A 22,776-nucleotide genomic window follows, 5' to 3' on the forward strand; every position below is an offset into this window, starting at 1 on the left:
CACGGCACTGAGGTGGCTGAGTGTGGACCACATCCGTAAAGGAGCAGGTCACACTCTGACACATCCACGTGCACAAACAACCCCTGACGTCAACAAGACATCTACGGACAAACCATGCCCAAGAGTCCCAACTCCCACCAAGAGCCCAATTTACCCAAGTCTGCAACATCTCAGCACTGTATGAGCACAGAAGTGAAAGGCACACCGCCTGAAAGGGATAAGGGCCAGCAAAATCAGGGCTGCAGGGGCGACTTTCTCACAATGCGCCCACACACATAAGAATCAGAGCACATCAACATTGACAACAATGTGGTGCAAACTGCAACACTTTCACAACAGAACAGAAGACACAACTGCTGCCGCTTTTGTGTAGAAACTGGCCAATCACATTTGGCATAGCAGGAAACTGTGAGATGATAATGTACAAGTACAACCCCACATCCCTGATGGTGCAGAAATGTCCAGTGTCCCGCATCAAATAGGCATCTCCTCCCAAACAGTCACAATGTACATTGTCACGCAGTCTGTCTATAAACTTGTCCAATGCGTGAACATACATGTAACACACTGTTAAACTGCATCTCCCCTTTACATTGCAGAGGGAGAATCAACAGCTCCTGCAGAGCAGACCATACATCTCTTCACTGATGATGAAGAAGACCTCCACACCATCGACACCGACGCCCTGCAACAGCTCATGGACACCCTCAGCACCCCACCCCCAGGAGCAGGGCAGCCCAGCTGCATCGAGGAGACCCCGCCCCCTGCACAGACTACACAGCAGGAAGCACCCACCACCACGGCTGTCTTCCAGGACCCCCATGACCAACACATGGCATTCCAACGCCGTGTGTTAGGGGGCCAGAAGGAGATGGTTGATCAGGTGCGGGTGGGGTTCGACCTCATGGCAGCCAAACTAGATGCCATACGTGGGTGTCTAAGTTCCATGAGGGCCCACTTACAGTCCCTAACGGACACCCACAGTCCGCTCCATGCTCTCCAACAAGCCATGGCTGATATCGCTGGAGTCATGACTCTGAGACAAGAACAAGTGTCTAGTCAGAGTGGCTCCAGCGATGTCACCCGGGAGTTGGGACACATGCAGAGGATCATGGAGAACATGGAGCGGATGCAGGCGGAAAGAAAGGCTGCCATGGCTGCACACCAGTGAGATGTAGCTGGGATCTTTCATGCCCTGCAGATGCTCATCATGGCATTGCTGTCACAAGGCCTGGTGCAGATGAATGCTGCTGCTACCACTCCATCCACATCTCCGCCCCCCTGATGTGTCAGTGCCTCACAGTGCGGCAGACATTCCAGCTCCGGCCCCTGATGTGGCACTGCCACACAGTGCGGCAGACATTCCACCTCCAGCCCCTGATGTGTCAGTGCCACACAGTGCTGCAGACAAAACACCACCACCCACATGTGAGGCACATCACACATTAGACGACGATGATGTGGATGATTCTGCCATTCTGGTAAGAAGGAAGCGGTAGCATTAATCTCCGCCACATGGCCTGTTTCAGCTTGGTTCTGCCCTCTGCATCATGCCCTGGAATAACACCTTCCACTGTCCCCCGATACACTCTGCGACACTCGCCTTGACCCTCGACATGGACTGCCATATTTGGTTTGGTTACCAATGACACAGCAATCAGACTGCGGACTGAACTCTTCCTCTTCCGATGAACTTGTCAATCCCTAAAGGACTCTGGCTGGTCCTCCACGGGGCATCAATGTAAAGTGGGGTTTGCATGGCCATGCACCGGTCCAGCTTCAACACTCCACCGAATGTGATTAAAACATTCTAATTCACACAGATGTGTCATGTCTATGATCAAGCAAGTATGCGATTGAGGCTAGGCCTTTGGCTTATGCTGAGGCAATGAAGATACACACACAACAGTTGGCATGTATGAGCCAAGACCCCGAGCGGTCTTGCGCTCCTTTATTTTTCCATTCAGGCGAGCCCGCCCCCTGGGTGCATGCTACATTGCAACATTGTAGATTAAAGTCTGGGTGACGCCGACACTACAACAGAGACACTGCCATAGTTACTTTTGTGGCCAGCCCAGAACTGAACCACGCCCAGAGCCCTGAACTGAACCACGCTCAGAGCCCCGGGTCATTTCTTCACAGTCCTCAGATGCCTATCTGTGGGCTGCCGCGGCGGCACTGGGATGTCGTGCGCTTCGGAGTATGTCTCCAGACGTTCCACCCAGGCTTTCCAGCCACCGCCTGGGACGGGGGTGGCCCCGTGACTGTGAACGGCTTCAGTGGCATTACCGAGGACATGTTGTTGGCTGCTGGAGGCGGACTTGTGGGGTAGCCCCACGGGACGATGACTTGCGGTGCACTGAGTTAGGCCCACCTGAAGAGCTGAGCGGGTGTGCAGCCTGCAATGATGCAGTGGCCTGGAGGCTGGACGGTGACTTGTGGTGCACTGAGTTAGGCCCACCTGAAGAGCTGAGCGGGTGTGCAGCCTGCGATGATGCAGTAGGCCTGTTGGGCCGGACTCGAATGGATTTGACTGAGACCTGCTGGACCGCAGTGAAGGCCGAAGGGAGCAGTCAGCACACACAGAACTCTGCGGTGCGGTGCCGCAGGGTGCGCTGGGGGCCCGTTGCATGGAAGCCAGCAATTGGCTGAGGAGGCTGCCAGGCTTGCGGGCCTCTGGCTTGAAGATTGCTCTGGCACATGGTGGGCCCTCTTGGAGATACGCCGGTGGCAGCAGGTGAGCAGTGAGACCTGGGTGCGAAGGGGAGGTCAATCACCGATGGGAGCCGGACGGGTCTGGGGACCAGCGGGCTGGGGTGCAGCAGGCGCACAGGATTGCGCCGGCACCACCGGTCATGGCGGCGGCCTCGTGGCAGGCAGACATGCCCCTGCAGGCGATGACGCGATGTGCGCCGGGTGGCGTGTGACGTAGCCACCTCATCCCCGGTGTAAATTTGGTCACTGGAAGAGGTCGGCCACATGTGTGTAGGCCTATGGTCAGGATATGGCGCACACAGAGACACATGCAGAAGGTCCGCTGTCTTGTTCTGCGCTGCCTCGTGGTAGTCCGGGGGTGGTGGTCCTGGGGTGCGGGTGGTCCTGGGGGTGGTGGAGGTGGGTGTAGTGGCTCGATGGCATCTGTTGGTCTTCAGATGTGGCTTTGGGCTGGGCTCCCTTTCTACTGCAGGTTTTCGTCCTACTTAAGGCCAGAAAAAAGCAGGTCTTAAGTCCGTGCTGCTAACGTGCCTTATCGCCTGTTTTTGGACTGCATCGCAGATCTGGCTGCTCGTTGATAATATCGCAAAGTGGTGTTATCGTGAGTTTTTGGATGGGAACGCCTACTCTGCATATGATTAGCATTAGTTGTCCCTGTCAGTCTTGGCGATGTTTTTAGCGGCAGCTATCGCAGGTAAACTGACAATGCCGGCTGTTAGCGCAGGCTTGTGAATAGGGCAATAAATCTATCACCACTTTCGTGGCGGAAAAGTGCAGCTAAATCGGTGGTGTCCTTGAGAATATGCCCCAATGTGTTTTGCCCAGAGATATTGTGACTTTCATTATGTTGGCCGCTAAGTAGTTTACCTACATCTCCACTAGAGGGCCCTCCCATACAAAATATACCAACCAGAGACATAATTAAGGTTTAGCATTTGGGTGCATTGACTTGCCATAACTTTTTTAATACATTTACGCCACCAGTAAAAGGTTTACCATATTATATACTGGCCTGATGAGTCACCCTAGCAGTACTATACATCATCTGTTATAAAAGGCGTATTTATACACCCCTTAGCGGCCGTTACATGTTGCTTTACTCTTTCTTTCGCCAGGATGCATCATTAACATTTTTACCATATAAGAAATCTTTCTGTAACACGGAGCAGAGTTTAACTTTGTCCATTGAGTTTCTTCGTGCTTGGAGAGACTAACAAGGTAATGCTCAGTAATAGAGGCCCATAATGTCTGCCCTTGCATTACCCCTAAGCAGTTTTGTCATGCAATCCTTTTTTATCGTTAACCTATTTAGGATCCAGCATTCCATTAAAACTCGGAATCCTTTTGATGAATTCATAATGGACAATATATCGCATTTACCTGTCTAACGACTAGACATTGGGCATTCGAGTCACAACTTTAGGTGTTTACCCTTATTGCGTTAGACAAATTATTGCATGATCTCTAGAGCTACAATCTATGTGGAACTCAGGCACTATTGACCCCCAAAGATACAAAACTTTCAATATGTCCAATAAGTTGAAATCCAATGCATGCCCTTGGCATGACCTTAAATATGAATACATCTATTTTGTATCTTCAAAATTGCAGCTTTCTTTTTAGCAACCAAGCACTTGTTTTATCTTAACACACTGGGTGTAATCTTGCCTATTTTGCATATAGCTTTTCGGTGGTTATAGGAATTTTATGACAAAAGTGGTCTATCTTGTACCTCTGTACCATAGCTATGAATCTGTGGTCACATTGGCTTCAACTTACCTACTGTAGTTGGAGTTTAATCAGTTAATTGACAAGACATTTCAAAGAATACTTATCAACTGCAGGCAAACATTTCCTGTATCTACATGTTCTTCTCTTGTTGTGTCCTCTGTAGTGATTAAAGCAACGGCTCCCTGATGAAGGCATTCCCGCCGAAACGTGCGTAGTTTCTATACACCGTCAACTTTTGTGCCTATATATTGTCAAAAATAATCTTTTTTTTCAGATATTCAAGTTTATCATACTGTGAACTAAATTGCCATTTTATCAAAACTTAATGAGTTGACGTATTGTGCATTAAGTCAGATGTGCTCAAGATTAGCACACTAAACAGGATTAAATGATTGACAACTGTTCCACAATATAGAAGAATAATTTGTGTATTGACTGCTGTTCAGGACATTTAAATTATGTACTATGTTTTTAAAGAAGTGAATATTTCTAATAACCTTTACATACAAGATTAAAAATAATTTTGTGATAATGTCATAAGCCGTTCTTCAAGTCATTTAATGAATTACAGTTTAATTGTTTGCTGCTTGTATGCCTGCACACATTTTTTTTTATTCTCTCTTGCCCAAGTTTGTTTCTAAACTATTAGCCTTTTTCCCTGCGCTTGGAAAGTGACGTTGCATGCAGGGGCCCCTGCTTTCTAAACTAACTGTCCAACATCTGGCCAGTAAGGTGCAAATAGATCACCATACGTGAGCTGCTCTTGAACACCTTGACCACCACCCGTCTTAGAACTGGAAGTGCTGAAAAGCAGTACACAAGACCTCATTTCATCTCTAATATTTCTAAGTAAAACCTGGGAATAATGGCAACATCTCAAATAGAGCTATTTTATAGGTAGTTAGTTGATGACAAACAATTCAACAATAAGCAAATTTCTCAATTTTGGATCTTCGGAGAGATTTAGTTGAGAAGCTACAAGAGAAAGTAAGTTTGATGGATGGCAAATAAATGATATGAATCAAAATAATGCTGGCAGTAGCTAAACTTAAATAATCTACATTTACTTGGCGTATAAAAGGATGCCTAGTACCTTGAAGCTGCAACTTACCTTGAGCTTGGGCAGGCGCTTGATGGTCTTAAGGGGTCTCAGCACTCGCAGGACACGCAGCGATTTGATGGTATTGATGTCTTTCCCTTTACTGCTACCACTACGTACATGGGAAAGAGAATAAATTAGAGAGCACAAAACTGATGTCTGGTATGCTTAGATTAATCTCATCCACTGTCAATGACACTTTTCCTTTTTCTTATGAGTGAAGAGAGAGCACAGATAAAGAAGATCCAGAAATAAAGAGCACCCAACTACAGCTGCTTCTTTCCAAGAGCATGCTCTGGAGTTTTCCCAAGCACACCCAGGATACACAGTACAGTTTCTATGTGTTACGCTTGGACACAGTATTCGGAACAGCCTGAGGGACATTTATTAGTAGCTGATACTAGTACTCAGGATAATGAACTGGCACTCTCCTCAATAAAGTGTGAACTCAGGACAAAAAGGTCTTAGAAACAGGCTCTACTTCCTGTGGGAAGGAAATAAGCATATTGGACTAATCTGAAAAATGTCTTTCCTGAGATCAAAGCTTAGGATACAGGATAAGTCCTTCTAAGGGCCAGCTGTCCTCCTTGACACAGGAGCTCAGGACACTGGACAAGCCATGGAACTCTCCCCTGAGAAAGGGAGACAGGACTTCTTAGAGGCAGTGAACATCTCTAAGGGTGGTATTCAAAATTGAGTTCCCTTGCCTTGAGGCCCATTGAATACATTGAGAAAAAGCTCTGAGTGCGACTCTCCAGATTCCAGTCCGATTCCTGAATTCTAACTTCAGAGAAGAGTTCCCCTAACTCAAAAGAAGATCACTACGCTGAGACTGAAACACACATTTCTCATGGGGCCAGCAATACTTGGTCAGCGTGTTCTCTAAATCCAGCCACCAGCACTATCCTGAGCAAGGTGCTAGCCCCTAAAACACCCGATTCCAAAATTCCTACCCTGGCCCTTACTGCGATGGACCTTCACTGAATCTTCACCCGGTTTGTAGGTGTTTTACTACAGAGTGGTAGTTGAAGAATATATGCGGGTATCCTGGGCCCACTCACGGCCCCGCTAGAGCAGGAGCTGCCAGAATCAGGAAATTGTGTGTTACATTCAGCATAAGATTTCCAAAGCCCAGCATTGAAAAACAGTGTAAAAGTGGCTATTCGGTCCACTATTTAATAGTTACCATTTAGTGCTGCATACAAATCAGAAATCGGCTATACATCTCACAGCACCCCCTACAAAGGGATATTTGTGCTTGTTTGTGCACCCAAAGCACCTTTAAGGCAGCCCTCAACCCTGCAGATCTAAGGTCAGGCTTCTCTTGGGTGGACTTCCAAACACATCACAATTAGTGAATCAATCAACAGGCAGGATTATAGAGTGAACAGCTCACCATGTTTCTCTCAGTGTTGCAGATTACTAGTAGAACACACTGAACAGACAGAGTTAGTCACCAGGAAGTCACTTAGCAGGGCAATAAAACTAGGATTGGTGCAAAGACGTTGGCAGGCCTTCATTTGGTTGTCACAAGAATTCAGGGTAGGCAACAGACTTGGCACCACAGTATTTAGTTCAGTTTCAGTGGTTCCTACTACTTGGCCAGGAAGCTGCCACTTCCTTGTCCTGTTGTAGAATGATTCGTGCCTTTCTGTGCTGATTCTGTATATCCATACACCTCTCAAAGGGGGTTGGGATATAGGCACTAGGTAAGCATGCATTTTAGCAACGTTGTTTACTGGAATGCAGCAGTCATTCACCAGCACATTCGCTTTTTAATCTTCACCTGCTCTTAGACCTGGCACTGATCAGCACATGATTGCAGGACGGGACACCCCAAGCTCTATTCTTTGGCCTTTTATATTAAGGCCATGATACGACTGAGACATGGTTCTGCCCCATATAATATAATGAGATTAAATAAAACAGAGAAGAAAAGGTGCAGTCATACACTGATGATAGCAGATGGCCTGGTGGACCAAAATCCCTTTTGTGAGAGGCAATTGGAGAGGGGTCTTCCTCTTTAAAAGTGTCACACTCAGCCCTGACAAATTCTCAGTCAAACTCACAATGCTTCAGAAATTCTGGCATTCTTGAAAACAAAATCCATTGAAATCTCCTTGCTTAGGGAAAATAGATCTTGTCTACAGGTAACCATGAAATTGAATTAATCAGGAGGCAGTCCCCCATGACTATAATTAAAGCAGTATGTTTGTATTTGTATTTATAAGCACAACTTACACTTCATACCTCGTGGCACTGTAGAAGTGTAACAACACTTTGTCTAACACATTTACATGTGACAGTTGCTGATTCAGAAAAAAATCATTGTATAAAGCTTTCTTGGGCATTAAGTTGGCTTGACATCGAATAGCAAAATGGTTATTGATTCTATTTGGCAGCTGCAGATACAGAAAAGGCGCCACGGCCAACCTTCAACTTACTTCAATTTAGGAACAGGTATCAGGTATTGATATGCTGATCTTAAAGAAAGTTGTGGGAAGCACCATTGAAAACACATAGACAGGGGACTCTGTTTTTGATTGTTGATACAACTGTGAAACAAAGATATGGGAACTCATTTAGAATGTATGGGCAATGAGCATCTTTCAGTTTCTGGAGGAAACTGTAAATGTGGAGGAGAATCCACCTGATGAATTTTATCCACCACAGGGATAGTAATGTAGAGGAATTTCAGGCAGTTGATTGTATTCTGTATTTAGAGTTTCTTCCAGAAAGTGGCGGTTTTCAGTTCCCTCTAAATAAGGCCTGTAGATTTAAATATAACGCACTGTTTAGCCAGGAGACCACCTAATATGGTTCCATCTCGCTAAATCTAATAGAAATCTGGCAGCAGTGCTCTGAGTTGATTGCATTTTCTGCAAGAAAGATTTATGTAAATCCTAGTAAAGCGTGTCTCGATAAGCCACATGAGATGATTTAAAAAGTTCATAGTCTGGATGGTGAAAGAAAAAGAAGTGCAATATACGTTTTGATAGAGGCAATTGGTAGAAACATGAACTGACTCCAGAGTTACTTTGAGCCGTCATACTTAACTGTGAATCAGTCTTAGCCCCCATGGCACTTGACATGGTGTGGGTTGATCTTCAAGGACCCAATTAACAAAGGCATTTACAAGTATGTGTATTAGTACTCCTGTACTAGTTAACCTACTCTTAAATGCGATTGACAAGGATAGCAGCATAACTCTATGCCTTTTTGGATTTTATCTCTTATGTGGGTTCTCTGCCTAGAGTGCATAGAACTTCACACATGTAGTTCTACATTTTAGGTATACATGTGTAAGCATGGGAGCGGCACATGGGGTGGCTGGATAATGGTAAATATCTAATACAAAACAGAAGCACAATGAGAAAATGAAGGAGGGGGATAAGGAGGGACTTGCAAATACAAACATACATCTATAAATAGTGCTCCAGTCAAATTCATCAAAGGTAAAACCACATTTGCAACTGAGATACCACGAAACAGACCAAACAGGCTTAAATCTACTCCATCCAAGCCTTGAGTAAATCACACGCCACAAATGGCCACGCACAGGTACTTCAAAGTAATTACATAAAACCCCATGGAGGAGATATAACACTGCCAGTACAGAGCTCATGACCAAAAGGAAACTTAAAATAAGTAAAACACAAAATGGTGGTACACATTTTGCTGTACAAATGTAAAACAGTAAAAAATAATAAAATGAATGTAAAAACTAGACATATAGCTGTATACATAGCAGACGCCGATACTAATCACAATATAACTTTTTTTACAAAATAAAACTAATGTAAAAACAATGTTCATATATATTGCAGACACCTATACAAATCATATTTTAAAAATGTTTACATAACAGATGCACGTACATTAAAATGAGAAATATGTACGTTAACGAGTTATAAAAAAACATACAGCTCATCTCACATCTTACACTACTCTCCACACACCCAATGCTACTCTACACACATCTTGCAGCACAAAAAGGAAGAGGGCAGAGATGAGGGTTTGGCTTATATGTGCTACCAGTAATAATGTTTGTCAGGTGTTAATATTTACCTCAGGTATTACTTGTTACCCTATTTTCTTCAATGCATAGTTCTAAATAGCTAGGTGGAGGCGCACTTGTAGATTTACCTTTGGGAATTGGGCTCCAAATGCACGTGGCCAACAGAAAACACACTAAAATGGTATACTCACATGTGGCAAACATATTTCTATTCTACTTTCTCAACATTCAATTTTAGCTATTTGAAATGCATCCAGTTATCAACAGCTGTAAGACAGGTAGAACCAATAAGAAGAACACTAGCTGAGCTCTTTAGTGGTTTTCAAAGCAACCTGTGTGACATCAGCACACATACGAACACATGTGTGCATGAAGTGGCCCATTGAAATTACATACAGATTATTAAAAGGAAGGCCTAGCAGAATAGAAGCCTGAATATTCCCAAAGGGTAGAGGCCGCCCTTCTGAGGGAAAGGGAGGGAGTGTTACTCACTGAGTACTATGTGCCAGGGTGTCAGTCTAGAAACTAGGCCATGGCCAGGTCCACTAAGTTTAGTTATTAATATCTGATAATCCATAGTGTCAAATGCAGCTGACAGGTCTACTAATATTAACACATCAGAAAGACATGTATCTGATAACAATGCAATTCTTCCACACCTGCAACCATAACTGCTTCCATCCGAAGCCCCTTTAAGGGGGGGGGGGGGGGTCCTGTTTGCTCTGAATGTAGCAAATTATTGTTTTGTTTAAATTGCTGAATAAAGGCTGTTTTTTCTAGTACTACAGAAAGATATGGAAGCTGGGAAAATGGTTGATAATTAGCCAGGTAATTGGGTAACAGGGATGGATTTTAATAAGGAAATTTGGAGTACAGATTGTAATTCACTGGGGACCATTCTTGTAGTAAGAAAAACATTGAACTATCTGACTGTAAAAAACGTGGCTTGAGTTTTGCAGGTAGAGTGCCTTTATGAGAACCAAAAGGCTTGCTACTCTGGAGAGATTGAGCAAAGTCTGCATCATCTGGAAGGACATTCGACAGAGACTTGTCTCTGGTGGAGTACTGAAGTGTCAAATTGAAAAGTGGGCATGATTTTCTCTCTGCGTAATCATAACACAGAGGTAATCGGACCTATTTTTTCATGAACTAACTCAGAAAATTCATTGCACTTTTTTGCTAAAATCCCTTCTACTGTTACTCTTTTTGTGGCTCTTCTAATTTATTTAAAGTGGCAAAGATTTCTGAAGACACGTTTGAGATTGCAAATACTTTATCTGCGTGAAAAGAAGCAGATTTAGTTGCTGTCTTGCCACTGAACATTTGCCATTGCTGGTTTAGTTCTGGAGAGTATTCACAACACCACTTACGTTCCATAGAGAAAAATTCTTTGGACATTTATTTTAGGTGTTAAGAAAACCAAGAGGCTGATATAGAGTTTGACGGAAAGGGTAACCCATCACAACAGCGAGAGAATAACATCTCAGCTGAACTCTTGGTTCACTTCGATGATTTAGGGCTGGACGGGTGCACACGATGTAGACAATGAAGCCTACTTCCGCTGACATACTCTTCCTAACAGAGTCCGGGTCGTCATCATCGAGCCATCAGAGGTAAGCCAACCGACCAACCACCCAATTTAGAATGGGCGGGCAGGTGGCTTTTTCTTCCTGTCTGAACACTGCCAAGTAAAACATGGCAGTGAAGGACAGTAAAAACAAAAACAATACCCCCACACTATGGGAGAATACTACCATGGTGTGGGGGGGGGTCATTAATTGTACTCTTTTTTTCTAAAAACCTCCCACTTTGAGACTTTGTTTTCGAAAAATGCAAAGCTTTTGAAAAGCTTGACAGCCAGTCGTTATGTTTGATAGAACCATCAGTCAAACTTTTCTAACACTGACAGGAACTGCTGTTGATGGCTGTTCCTGCCAATGTATAGAGATCTCCGTAAGACCTACTAATACCTCTAAATTTGGTGGATGGGATGTCCATCAGGGAGACGGAGTAAAGTACTCATCCTGATTGATGTTAAACAGTCCCCCAAACTCTAGATCAGCCCTCGTGTTTATTTTGGAGGTGCTAGCAGGTCATCCAGGGTAGTCACGTATTTCACGTAGTAGCTACAGGTCTTTAGTTGAAGTAATTGTCTGCCCTTTATTGACTCCCTGTGAAGCCCATAGTGCTTTCTGCGTGATTGAGTAAATGAGGTTTGCAGATGTGAACATGCCTAGCGAAGCCATGCTGCCATGCAGTATTTATTATGAGCAGCGTAACAGAAAAAGTGTGACAAATATGCTCGAAGCTTGCCTATAGCAGCTAGTGGTTCTTCTGAATTTAATCCAGTTGGTTTTATATTTTATGCAACACCCAGGTCTTAGTAGCCCTGCTAAACTCGAAGCAGTTGCTGTTTATCTGTATTTTCTTCGGAAACATGCTCCAGAGACTGCAAATTTGTACACAGAAAGACCAACCACAGATCCATTTTATTCTGTAGCTGCTTCATGAACTTTCATGATTTTGTCTGTTCCGGATTCAGGGTGGTCATGCCCAACTATCTGTCTAAATAACTTGCCCACTGATAGGAGAAAGGTGATTCCTCAGGCTCCAGAAGCAACTGGAGGTGGAGTGCACACGTTTCCTTGAAGTAAAAAAGGATTCATGGAGGTAGCACCTCAAAAATGAATGTTGAAGGCAGCAACTCTTCCACTGGGCCCTGCATGAGGCCAATACATGATGCTGGGTTCTTCTCCTACACTACGTCCGGGTGACCTCATGTCCTGAAGCTCCACAGATCTCACAACAATTCCCACAGGTCCTCACAGGCGGATGAACTGTTGAACTTCAAGTAGCAAGTAGGCCTTCCTCTGTGAGGAAAAGTCTTGTGGTCTGCTCCTCAGTAGTCTTTAAAGGGAAATTAAGCGGTACTTCAAGCAGGATCCTTGGTCCAAACTTAGCCCCAGATTGGAAGTAGGGCAGCAGTCAGGCTGACCCCTGCATCTCAGTGGTTTTCAGCTGTAAATACAGAATAAGATCCACTCCCACTCGTCACCAGTATAAGGTAAGTAAAAGAAGCTTCAATAACACCGCTAAAATGTATGCGTTGCTAAAAGAACAGATTAATGTGATCTGCAGGAAAAGACAAACAGCAATTGGCAGAACAAGCAGGTTCCAGCCAATGACCTTAAACCAGATTGGTCGCACACTGCTACACCTACCAGGCGTGTTCCCCCAATGAAAATGGTCCCTGAAGGTCAGCGTCGGCGGATACACCTATGCTCGAGTGTGAATGCAAGTATGCGTGGCGTGTGCCATCCCTGGACACGTGTTTCGAGGTAGTTGCCTCTCGTCAGCAGGGAGTAGGAAAATGTGTGGGGTTGCTGTGTAAGCTGCTAAAATCGTATCAGGTCTAGTACCTCTCGTAGCGCGCAGGTGCGTAACCATGAGTCCGTCGACCTGTCAACAATCTTGCCCGCTCCTTTTATCGTGCCTGCACATTCCAACGCTCTCTCCCCTTATTCCAATGTAAACATGCACAGTGGCAAAGTATCTTTAAAGAACCAGTTACTTAACTTCGATGGTAACACGTTATTTGTAAGGGACAAGATCTTTGAATTTCCCATGTGTCAGACTGGATTGGGAAGATTTTTGAGTGAGAAGTACCCCTGCGCTCCGGTTGGTGGTCTCGGACGGCTCCACACGGCAGAGATGTCTGCTGCAGAAGTGACATCTGCGTGACGTATATAGGCACCATCTCAGTGCGCTGTCATCAGTTACTTTTCACGACATTCCACGCCAGAAGCGCAGAGTCATGAAGTGTACTGGCACTGGTGTGTCCAAATTAGGGCCCTGAAAGGGATCAGCCCTGACCCTAGAAACTTGTCAGCAGAGTGGGGAGGATGGGCGGATTGGTAAGGAATCTGTGGCTAGATCTTGTCTCTACCAGATAATGCGTTACTGAAGGCAACTATCTTGTTCATCTGATAAAGACATCGAGCTGCAGATTCCTTACCTCTGAATAGGTACCCAAGCAATACCATCCCTGGTGGTGCGCTGCAGCCAAATTCTTAACTAACAAATCCTGCAGGCACAAACGAGCGAAGTTCCCATCCCTGCGGACCTGGCTGTCCCGGCAATAGTGTTTGGTAAATGTGTGCAGGGATGCCCACATTGCTGCCTGGCAGATGGCCAAGAGTGGGACTTCATGTGCTAATGCAATGGTAGCAGCTTTAGCCTTGTTGGAACTAACCCTTAAGCCCACAGGGGGCTGCTTCTTGGCCAGTGCATGGCAGATTTTTATACAGAGAACGACACAGCATGAAAGGGTTTGTTTCTGCACCACCCTACCCTTCTTCCCCCCAACATACCCCATGAAAAGTTGGTTGTCCACCCAGAAATCTCATGTGTGGTCAAGGTAGAACGACAATGCTCTTTTTGTGTCCAGAAAGTGGAGTTGTTCCTCTTCTTTTGAGGGATGTGAAGGAGTGTAGAAAGTGGGCAAGGTGACGGATTGGTTCACATGGAATGGGGTTACCACTTTTGGCGGGAAAATGGCCCTAGTGCAAAGCACCAATTTGTCTGGAAAAGACAGGACTGGAGGTTTGCATGATTAAGTCTGCAGTTCACTCACCCTCCAGGCGGATGTTATTGCCTCGGGAAAGGCTGTCTTGATGGTGAGCAGCCTGAGGGGACAATTATGAAGAGACTCGAAAGGGGCACACATTAAGAAAGTAAGAAACAAATTAAGGTCCCACTGAGGCATAATGGTGGGGGAGAGGCAAGAAACATATTTACAAGACATTTAAGGAACCTATTCACAATAGGGGACTTAAATAAAGAGAGTTGGTCAGGCAGCCGCAAAAGGCAGACAGAACAGAAAGCAGAGCACCCTTTAGAGTGCCCAGAGCAGAGCCCTGCTGGGCGAGGGTAAGAATAAAAAGAAGGACATCACAAAGATACGACAAAGAGGGTCAGTAGACTTTTGTGTGCATTATATTACACATTTGTTCCACTGGCAACGTATACCATGGCCATTATAATTTTGCAATCTCCACACAAGAAGGTGTAGAGTTGACAGGTTTGGGTGGAGGACCCTCCCCTGCTGCTGAAAAGGAAGAACCTCCCAAAAGGGAAGCCTGATTGGAGGATCAATGCTAATGCTGAGAAGCTCGGGATACCATACTCTCTGTGCCTAGTCCGGAGCCACAATGATGACTGAGGCCCGGTTGTTCCTGATCTTCTTAAGCACTCAGGGCAGAAATGGTATGGGCAGACAGGCATACAGGAGGCCCGAGCAACACTCAAGGTGAAATGCGTCTCCGAGCGAGAGCTGCCCTGGAAACTCCAGCACGCGAAACTGCTGACATTCTGCATTCTCATCAAAGGTGAACAAATCTAACCAAGGCTCTCACCCCGCCTGCTGAGAGACCTGGTGCCACTTGTTGATGGAGATGCCATTCGTGATCTATTGGCATCGACAGCCGAGTCTGTCTGCTCTGGCACTCAGACAACCTGCCAGGTGTTCAACCACCAGGGATATGCCTTGCTGTTCCAGCCACTTGAAGAGAAAAAAGGCTCCATGACCCCACAACCCCTGTTTGTTGCAGTACCACATGGCAGTGGTGTTTTTTGTGAACACCTGTAACAACCTTCCCTTGTTGGAGGGCAGAAAGGCTTTCAATGCCATTCAGTTTGCTCAAAGCTCCAACATGTTTATGTGGAGTCCGGATTTCGCTGGAGACCAGAGTCCTCTGCTCTCCACCTCTCCCAGATGGCTGGCCCATCCTAGGAGTGATGCATCTGTCACTACTGTCATATCTGGTTGGGGAAGAGAGAGAGTTCTGCCTCTCACCCAATCATGGTTTGTTAGCCACCACTGCAGGTCCTTTGCAGTTCCCTCCAAGATCTGGACCATGTCGGAGAGATTCCCCTGATGTTGCACCCACTGGAAATTCAGGTCCCACTGTGGAGCCTGCATTTGCCATCTGGCATGTGCCACTAGCAGTATGCAGAAGGCCATGAGGCCTAGCAGCTTCAGTGTCATTCTCACTGAAATCCAGGCTAGAGGTTAAAAATCATTATCATAGCCTGGATATCCTGAACTCGCTGCTCTGGAGTATAAGACTGCAACTGCAGTATGTCCAGTACAGCTCCAGTGAAAGGGAGCATCTGAGTGGGAGTCAGGTGTGACTTCGGCACATTGATAGTGGACCCCAGGGAATGAGCTCTTTCCATATATGATTTATTTGATCTATGTGTCTGCAGAAGAGATTCTCACCGTCAAATGAAATATCCAGAATACATTGATGTTCATCTAGCCTGAAAAAAGTAGAACATAACCACCCCTACTGCTATAGAACTATGCTCCCCTACCAATTGGTAGAAGCCAGTGTTGGCCACGTCCATGAACCATCTATGATGACCGCTAAAGCTCTTTCCTTGTGTCTGGAGAATTGCAAGGAGAATTCCTTCCTTTTTTCTGGCTGTTAAAGTACTCACCCCCATCTGATGATAATGATGCCCAATAATGGTCAAAGGGTTGCCAGAGAGTTGTCATTCTTGAAAGAAGTTGGTGCTAGAATTAAAATTCTCTTCCCAAAATTGTGCATTTTACACCCTCTCAATCCTGAGGAGCCATGCAAGGGGAACCAGGATACCAGTAGTGGCGCAGAGCAGTCTGCGTTTCTACAAAGGACGAACAGTCAAAGAGGCTGGAGAATCATCCGGAGCTCTGTGGTTCATATTGACATAAGGAACTAAGGCTGATACAGAAGCTGGCACCTGCCTAATCTTGAACCCTTCTTTCCATATATGTTCAATCAAGGGAACTGATTTAATAGATTTCCTGAGGGCCTTCTTAAACTCATACAGTAAACAATCCATCCCTGTTTCAAATACAGGTAGAACAAAGTGCTTCAAAGCTCTCTCCAACAACAAATGAAATCGTGCTATAGCAGCTGGTGGAGAGTCTGCATGAAGTAGAATTGGCCAATTGGTGGCCTGGGCCACGTAACTATCCCAGTCATACGTTCCGGTCAATGGTTGGTCTGGAACCACTCCTTCTGATTGCACATTATAATCACATGTTGATCAGTGGAGCATGGTATGGCTCAATCTGAGATGATGGATGCAGAGGTGGGTGTCGAGGGAGGGATACTGCAGGGGTGCTGGAGCTGATGAGGTTGACACAGAACTATGGCAGGCGCGGGGTTGAAGGAAACCTGTTGTAATAGTCGTGCCTCATTTAATGGAGGTTGTTAATGAATCAAATAGGGACATTAAGTGTTGGTTGCTTCCAATAGTCAGACGCTGCATAATATTCATCATAGTGTCTATCATAGAGGGGGTATCTGTAACCACAATATGACTTCTTATCTACCTCCGCATAGTATGGTCTTTGACTTTTTCTTCCTGATCATAACGGTTGTCATCATCTTCTTGGCATTTGGTGTTCAGCTGGTTAGGGCTAGTGGCCAATCTAAAAGGCCCTTCATACTGGAATTTGCCATCAGTATATAGGTTCTTAGATGGCAGATTCTTGTTAAGAGAAGTATTCTCCAGGACAAGCGTCCCTTGGCTGATGCAGGTGGCAGAGTTACAGACCTTTTCCTCATGCCATTCATGGTGACATCATTGATGGCAAGGTCATAGATGGTATGCCTGTTAATGGTGGTTAGCTCATCGAGTATGGTCTTATCGTCAAAGGAATTAAAGTTATCGATAGTGGGGTTGTTGTATGTACAGTTGTTTACAAAGACAGTGTTGATATTCCAGTGATGTTAACCAGGCAGCTGTTGAGGAGTCATTGAAGGCTGTGGGCACCAATGGCACTTTGAAGACAGGAGTGTCCATTGTTGGAGGCGCAGTTGGCCTGGTCTTCAATGGTGGTTCTAAAGAAACTTTGCATTTAGAATGCCCTCAAGAGATGTCTTACAGGGCCTACTGGGATTCCTATTGGATACCCTTTGAGACCATTCCAAGGACGTTCTTCATCACCCTTCAGATGGTGTATAAGCAAATGTTTTGTCTTACTGGAGTCTGCTATAAGAGGACTCTTCACACTGTTCACTGTCCTTCTTCTGGAGCCAACAAATTAAATATCCATTCCAGTCCTTAAAGATTTTGCTGAGCATTTCTTTGACATCTTGCATTCTTTATGCTTAAGGACTGTAAATAGGTCTGTCGCAGAGCGCTGACAGGGCCTTCCTTCCACATGACATGCATAGAAGTCTGAAGTATGGCGGCTTTTGAAGTGATTGAAGGGCGTATTTTTTCTAGGGAAGTGATTGTGCTACCAAAGTGGTACACCTTAAAGCAATTGTATGATGCAATTTCTTTGTACTGCTATGTTAATACCACCATGGGACACCCAGATCAACGACAGGGAACAATTCATGTATATGGATTTATGAAATATCCAATGGTGGACCAAATAACAGTACATGGTAAAAGGAATATCCCAATAAATGTCAGGTTGTGGTTATGGTCCTTCGAACAAAGCTCAATTACCAATGGCAGCAATGCTTCTATTCAAACCGCTGAGTTGAGCACTAGCATGCCACTATTCCATTTTCAGCTGCTTGATAGTGCTCAACTCAGCAGTTCATGTAGGAGCCTTGCTGCCATCAGTCACTGAGCTGATAAGCCTAGAGCGTTTTACCTACCTGGTATTATCTGGACTTGACGTGTACTTGAATCATCTCCACCTGACTTTGATGTTACTGAGTAGCTATGCGTGCAAACTACACGTCACTGACTCCACTATCTTGTACCTTTATCCCTTTGAACCTGTTCAACATGATTCAATGGATTTCATGACTAAAACCTGATATTTGACATTAGCTTTCAATGTTTGTCACCAACAGAAATTACAGTCTTCATTGTAGACTTGAGCACTGCTGACTAGGTTTACTTACCTATTTGAATACAGGCTTGATCATTTTTCAAGGTGACTTTAACTGTTTTATTAATTTATCTTTCCGGTCATGCACACTTGACTAGTGTCACCCTTTAATTTCCTTGGAACAGCTATATATGATCAATAACTTTCGATTCACTGATTACATTTCTGCACCTTAATTTTTATGAAATATTGCTCTTTTTTAATGTAAATTTGGCATGGGCCTTAAAGGTCTTTACTTGTACACTGCACCTTTTTATTAAACACATTCTGCTATGGCTTAGCCTTGATACTCAGACCTTGTTACAAAGTCAAGCCATGAATATCTTATAGAAAAAAACTCAATTTACCTTGGTGAGCAAGCCTACCTGGGTGGTTAGGAAGTCCATGTGCTGGATAGATTGAGACTGACCCCTCTCTGCCCCATAGCCCTACTGGTGAGTTTCTCATATGAAAAGGGATGGTCATCTCCTGGCGACCAACAATGGACTGCTAGCCTTGAGGTTCATTTGTGGGACACAATGCCGGGTGGTACATCCTGAAAGGAACTTCACCCAACCTATGTCTAGGGAACTAGGGGTTTTATTCGGAATTAGGTGAACACACACTGCGGCCCTCTGTGGTGGCAAAGGTCGGTGGATAACCTCCCATCATATTTAGAGATAATCGCCTGGCTGGTGGATATCTCTGTGCCTTCACAGTAGTCGCTGACATGCCGTCCTCGTTTCAGAAGACACTGCGACTTTCGCAGAGCGGACACACATTTAATGCAGCAACCCAGCAAAGCCTTTTGTTTTTCAAAAACAAACTCAAAAAGCAGAAGTTTGTTTTTGAAAAACACAAAAAATGGCCCCAACTCCCTAGAAGTTTTCTCCCATTGTGTGAGGGTCATTTTGTTTCCTATTTGGAGCTGCCAGGCTTTGAAAAGCGATCCTGAAAAGGAGAAAAAAAGCATTCCAGAACGCCTGCCCTAAATAGGAGAATGGACCTGGGTGCTTAGATAGAAAGTCTGATGTCTGTGAGGCTGCTGGGGTAAGTTTCTGCAAGCTGAACTAGAGGAGACTCCTCTAGCAGAAACATGACAGCTTGCCTGACTCTAAATACAGTAGGCAGACCAAGTCTTTCATGGACAGGGAGTACCCTGTCTGCAAAACTCTAAATAAGACCCAAGGTTATTACAATACGCTAACTTTGGATTTCAGCATGGCAGGAAGGCTCCATAATTACAATGGATGCAACAAGTAACCTCGAAAAATCTATAGGCCTGATTACAAGTTGAGAATGTATTTATCGCACCTGATAAATAACGATACCACAGGGTATGTTATTTATCGGGTGCGATAAATAATGCCTATTCTGAGTTTACGGGGAATGATATGCAGATTGTGGTGTTTAATGCACCAAAATTCGAATGATACTGTAAATACTGCATGTTTTCTACTGTTACATTTTGGCAGGTGTGACCTACCGAAATTTAACGAATGTCGGGTTATTTAGCGAATCGGATAATTATCAGATGCGTTAAATAAAACTAAACTTGTTATTCCGTTCCGTGCTTAAACAGGGGTTTGTGCATAGGAGAGAATTAACCCCCCCAACTTGCCCTATATAATCTAAAATAGCCATACACAGACAAGTTACACGTAGCTAAACTACAACGGTCATTTTCCCATAAGAAGATGTAATTGACATTTCCATCCCTCAAAGCTGAAGAAAGTAATCAGAATTGCACACAATATTTGGCTTTGGTAGACGATCTTGTATGGATGTCATTCATACTGTTGACCAAGACAAAACGGTTTCCAGCAAACTGTAGTAGTGTACACATTAGGGTTTTCTGTCTCACACACATTATGATGAAGAAACAAAAAGATGTGTTACATTGTAATTAAAAAAATAGAATAAAATTAGCTAAACAGCTGACGTGTTGGGGATTGAATACAGGAGAGTCCTCGTGCCCAATGGTTTCTTTGCCTACACATCAAGAATATGCACACAATTAAATGTTTTTGAAAGTGACAACCACTCCTGTACCTACTAGGTCTTTTTCCTTCTGTTCTTGTGCACTACAAAACAAAAACTGTGCCAGTTGGGACGACGCAGGTTGAGTCTGTTAAGCTATAATTAAATGGATCGTAGTGATGTCTGTGCAAAAGCAATTTGAGGTTCCTGTATCTTCTTACCAAACCATGCAATAGTGCCCTCAAACCACATTGGAAGTAGATGATGATACACAAACTGCATAGAAGGTCCAATTTTTTTGGGGTGCTACAGCACATGGTCAAAGCCAAAAGACAGTGATAGCATCTAACAAAATAAACAAAGTCAAATTTGATATAAAATGTACACCCTTTCTTAAATAACACACTTAGGCATCCTCACCAATTTATAGTCAAATATCTCCTACAGGGAAAAAGGAGAGGAAAGCGTGGTATCCAACAATTTGCTGATTTTATAGATGTTTGTGAAAAGAGGACTGGGGAGTGAACGTCCACTTCACGCAAAAGCAGCAGTGTAGACAAGGGTACCATGCAATTCTAGAGACATCCTCAAGAAGGAGGACAATTAAATTCTGCTGGAATGTGCAGTATGGGAACACTCTTTTTCTATTCTGGAAATTAGAAAGCATTTTCAATCCTGCGACTTTGTAATATTCTGTTTTTAGAAAAAAAGGAGGTGCCCATAGTATAAAGATGCCTGGAGCCCGGGGAAATCCACATCACTGTGACAGGAGCTCCATGTGATGAAACAATGAATAATTTAAAATACAATCAAAGTATTCGATTAATGAGAAGAGACACAAACTTTGCAAGTATCCATCATTTTACTGCTAAGAAAGTGCTCAGTGCTTGTGAGTGTTCACACAGTGACCAATAATAGGCATGGAAATAAAATGTGTACCAAAACATGTCCGGCAATGGAACTAAAAGGTTATACAATCAGTGATCCTGCATATACATTAGATTATAGGTCAACCAATGAATATATCTGCATCAGTTCCATTTGCTGGGTTTTTTATGGCGTTTTGACCCCAACTGTGTAAAGGGTCATATTCAGGAGTAAAGACATTTATACGACCCAGCGAGCCATGTATATCTCCAATGCATCCATGTCAATTCTGGTGTGTAGTATTTCACATTCGATGAAAATCACTAAGAGAAAAAGTTGGTTCCTGACTGAAGCTCGAAGGTTGTAGTCACGGTTCAATTCACCGGCTACTTGGCGGGCTCATTTGTTGGGGGCCATGCTACAGTTTGGAAACTTCAAACTATTTATTGAGCGATTCATTGTGAATGCAACCTTTCTTATTATTCTTTTTGTTTTGTGATTTTCATTGAAGGCGAAATACTACATACCAGATTTGACAAGGATGCATTGGATACATACATGGCTCGCTGTGTCAAATTAATTAATTTCCTCAGTCCTGAGGATGACCCATTATACCCCTTACCTGTTATTGATCACTGCGCGAACACTCACAAACACTGAGCACTGTTTTGGCATTTAAATAATGGATACTTGTAAAGTTTGTGTTTCTGCTCTTCAATTATATAATTTGATTGTACTCTAAATTATTCAATGTTTCATTGCATGAAGACCTGGTCATATGTATCTTTCAATATTCTGAGCAAAAGGAAGCAGAGGATTCAAATGAGGGTCGCCAAACTGTACGAAGGCTGATATAAACAATGAGACCAGACAGATCCCACTCAAATGACATGACTGTTCCACAACATTGAAAGGTTACCTTCGAATCTAAGATGCCCTTTCGACACACAATTTAGAACACTGCACATAGTACAAAAATATAAATGTAGAAAGACAGAGAAATTATGCATTAGAGTAAATGTAGGTACCAGTGAGAATGGAAGCTACCAGCAGTTAATGTATGAGAAAGAAGAAGAAATTTACCGCTGGCCGCTCCTGTGTTGGAAAGCAGAGAGGAAAAGACAAGTAAAAATGAGACAATAAATAATGAACACACAACACAGACTCGGATGGCAAGAGTCACTGCCCTCTGAGTGAAAGTGGCGGGAGGGTAGACATCAATGCTGTGTCTGCACCCGTCACGTGAGTAACCACCTACTGTGTATTGGCAATGGGAGTGGGTTTTTTCACTGCCTTTTTCTAGTCTCACACTCGTAAAACCAAACGGTGCTGAAGAAGCACACAGAAGTGGCATGTAGATATATTCGAGTCCCTGAGGATTTTTGTCTGAACCTTACTTAATGAAGGGCGATATCCTGCACCCTAATCCCTGAGGGATCATACTAAAAACAACGAAAGGGCAATACTGGAATGATTTCATAC

At 44.2% G+C, this 22,776-nt stretch overlaps 1 protein-coding gene across 13 annotated transcripts in view; it reads right to left on the bottom strand.

Moving 5' to 3' along the window:
- Nucleotides 1-22,776, bottom strand: part of CACNA1A (calcium voltage-gated channel subunit alpha1 A) — a 1,220,168-nt gene that overhangs the window by 537,569 nt on the left and 659,823 nt on the right. For all 13 annotated transcript variants that reach the window (XM_085600715.1, XM_085600714.1, XM_085600719.1 and 10 more), the window contains one exon: nt 5,558-5,657. In XM_085600715.1, coding sequence (XP_085456841.1) covers nt 5,558-5,657 — 100 coding nt within the window. The remainder of the gene's footprint in view (nt 1-5,557; nt 5,658-22,776) is intronic.

The sequence above is a fragment of the Triturus cristatus genome, chromosome 4_2 (genome assembly GCF_964204655.1).
Source record: "Triturus cristatus chromosome 4_2, aTriCri1.1, whole genome shotgun sequence".
NCBI classification, from domain to species: domain Eukaryota; kingdom Metazoa; phylum Chordata; class Amphibia; order Caudata; family Salamandridae; genus Triturus; species Triturus cristatus.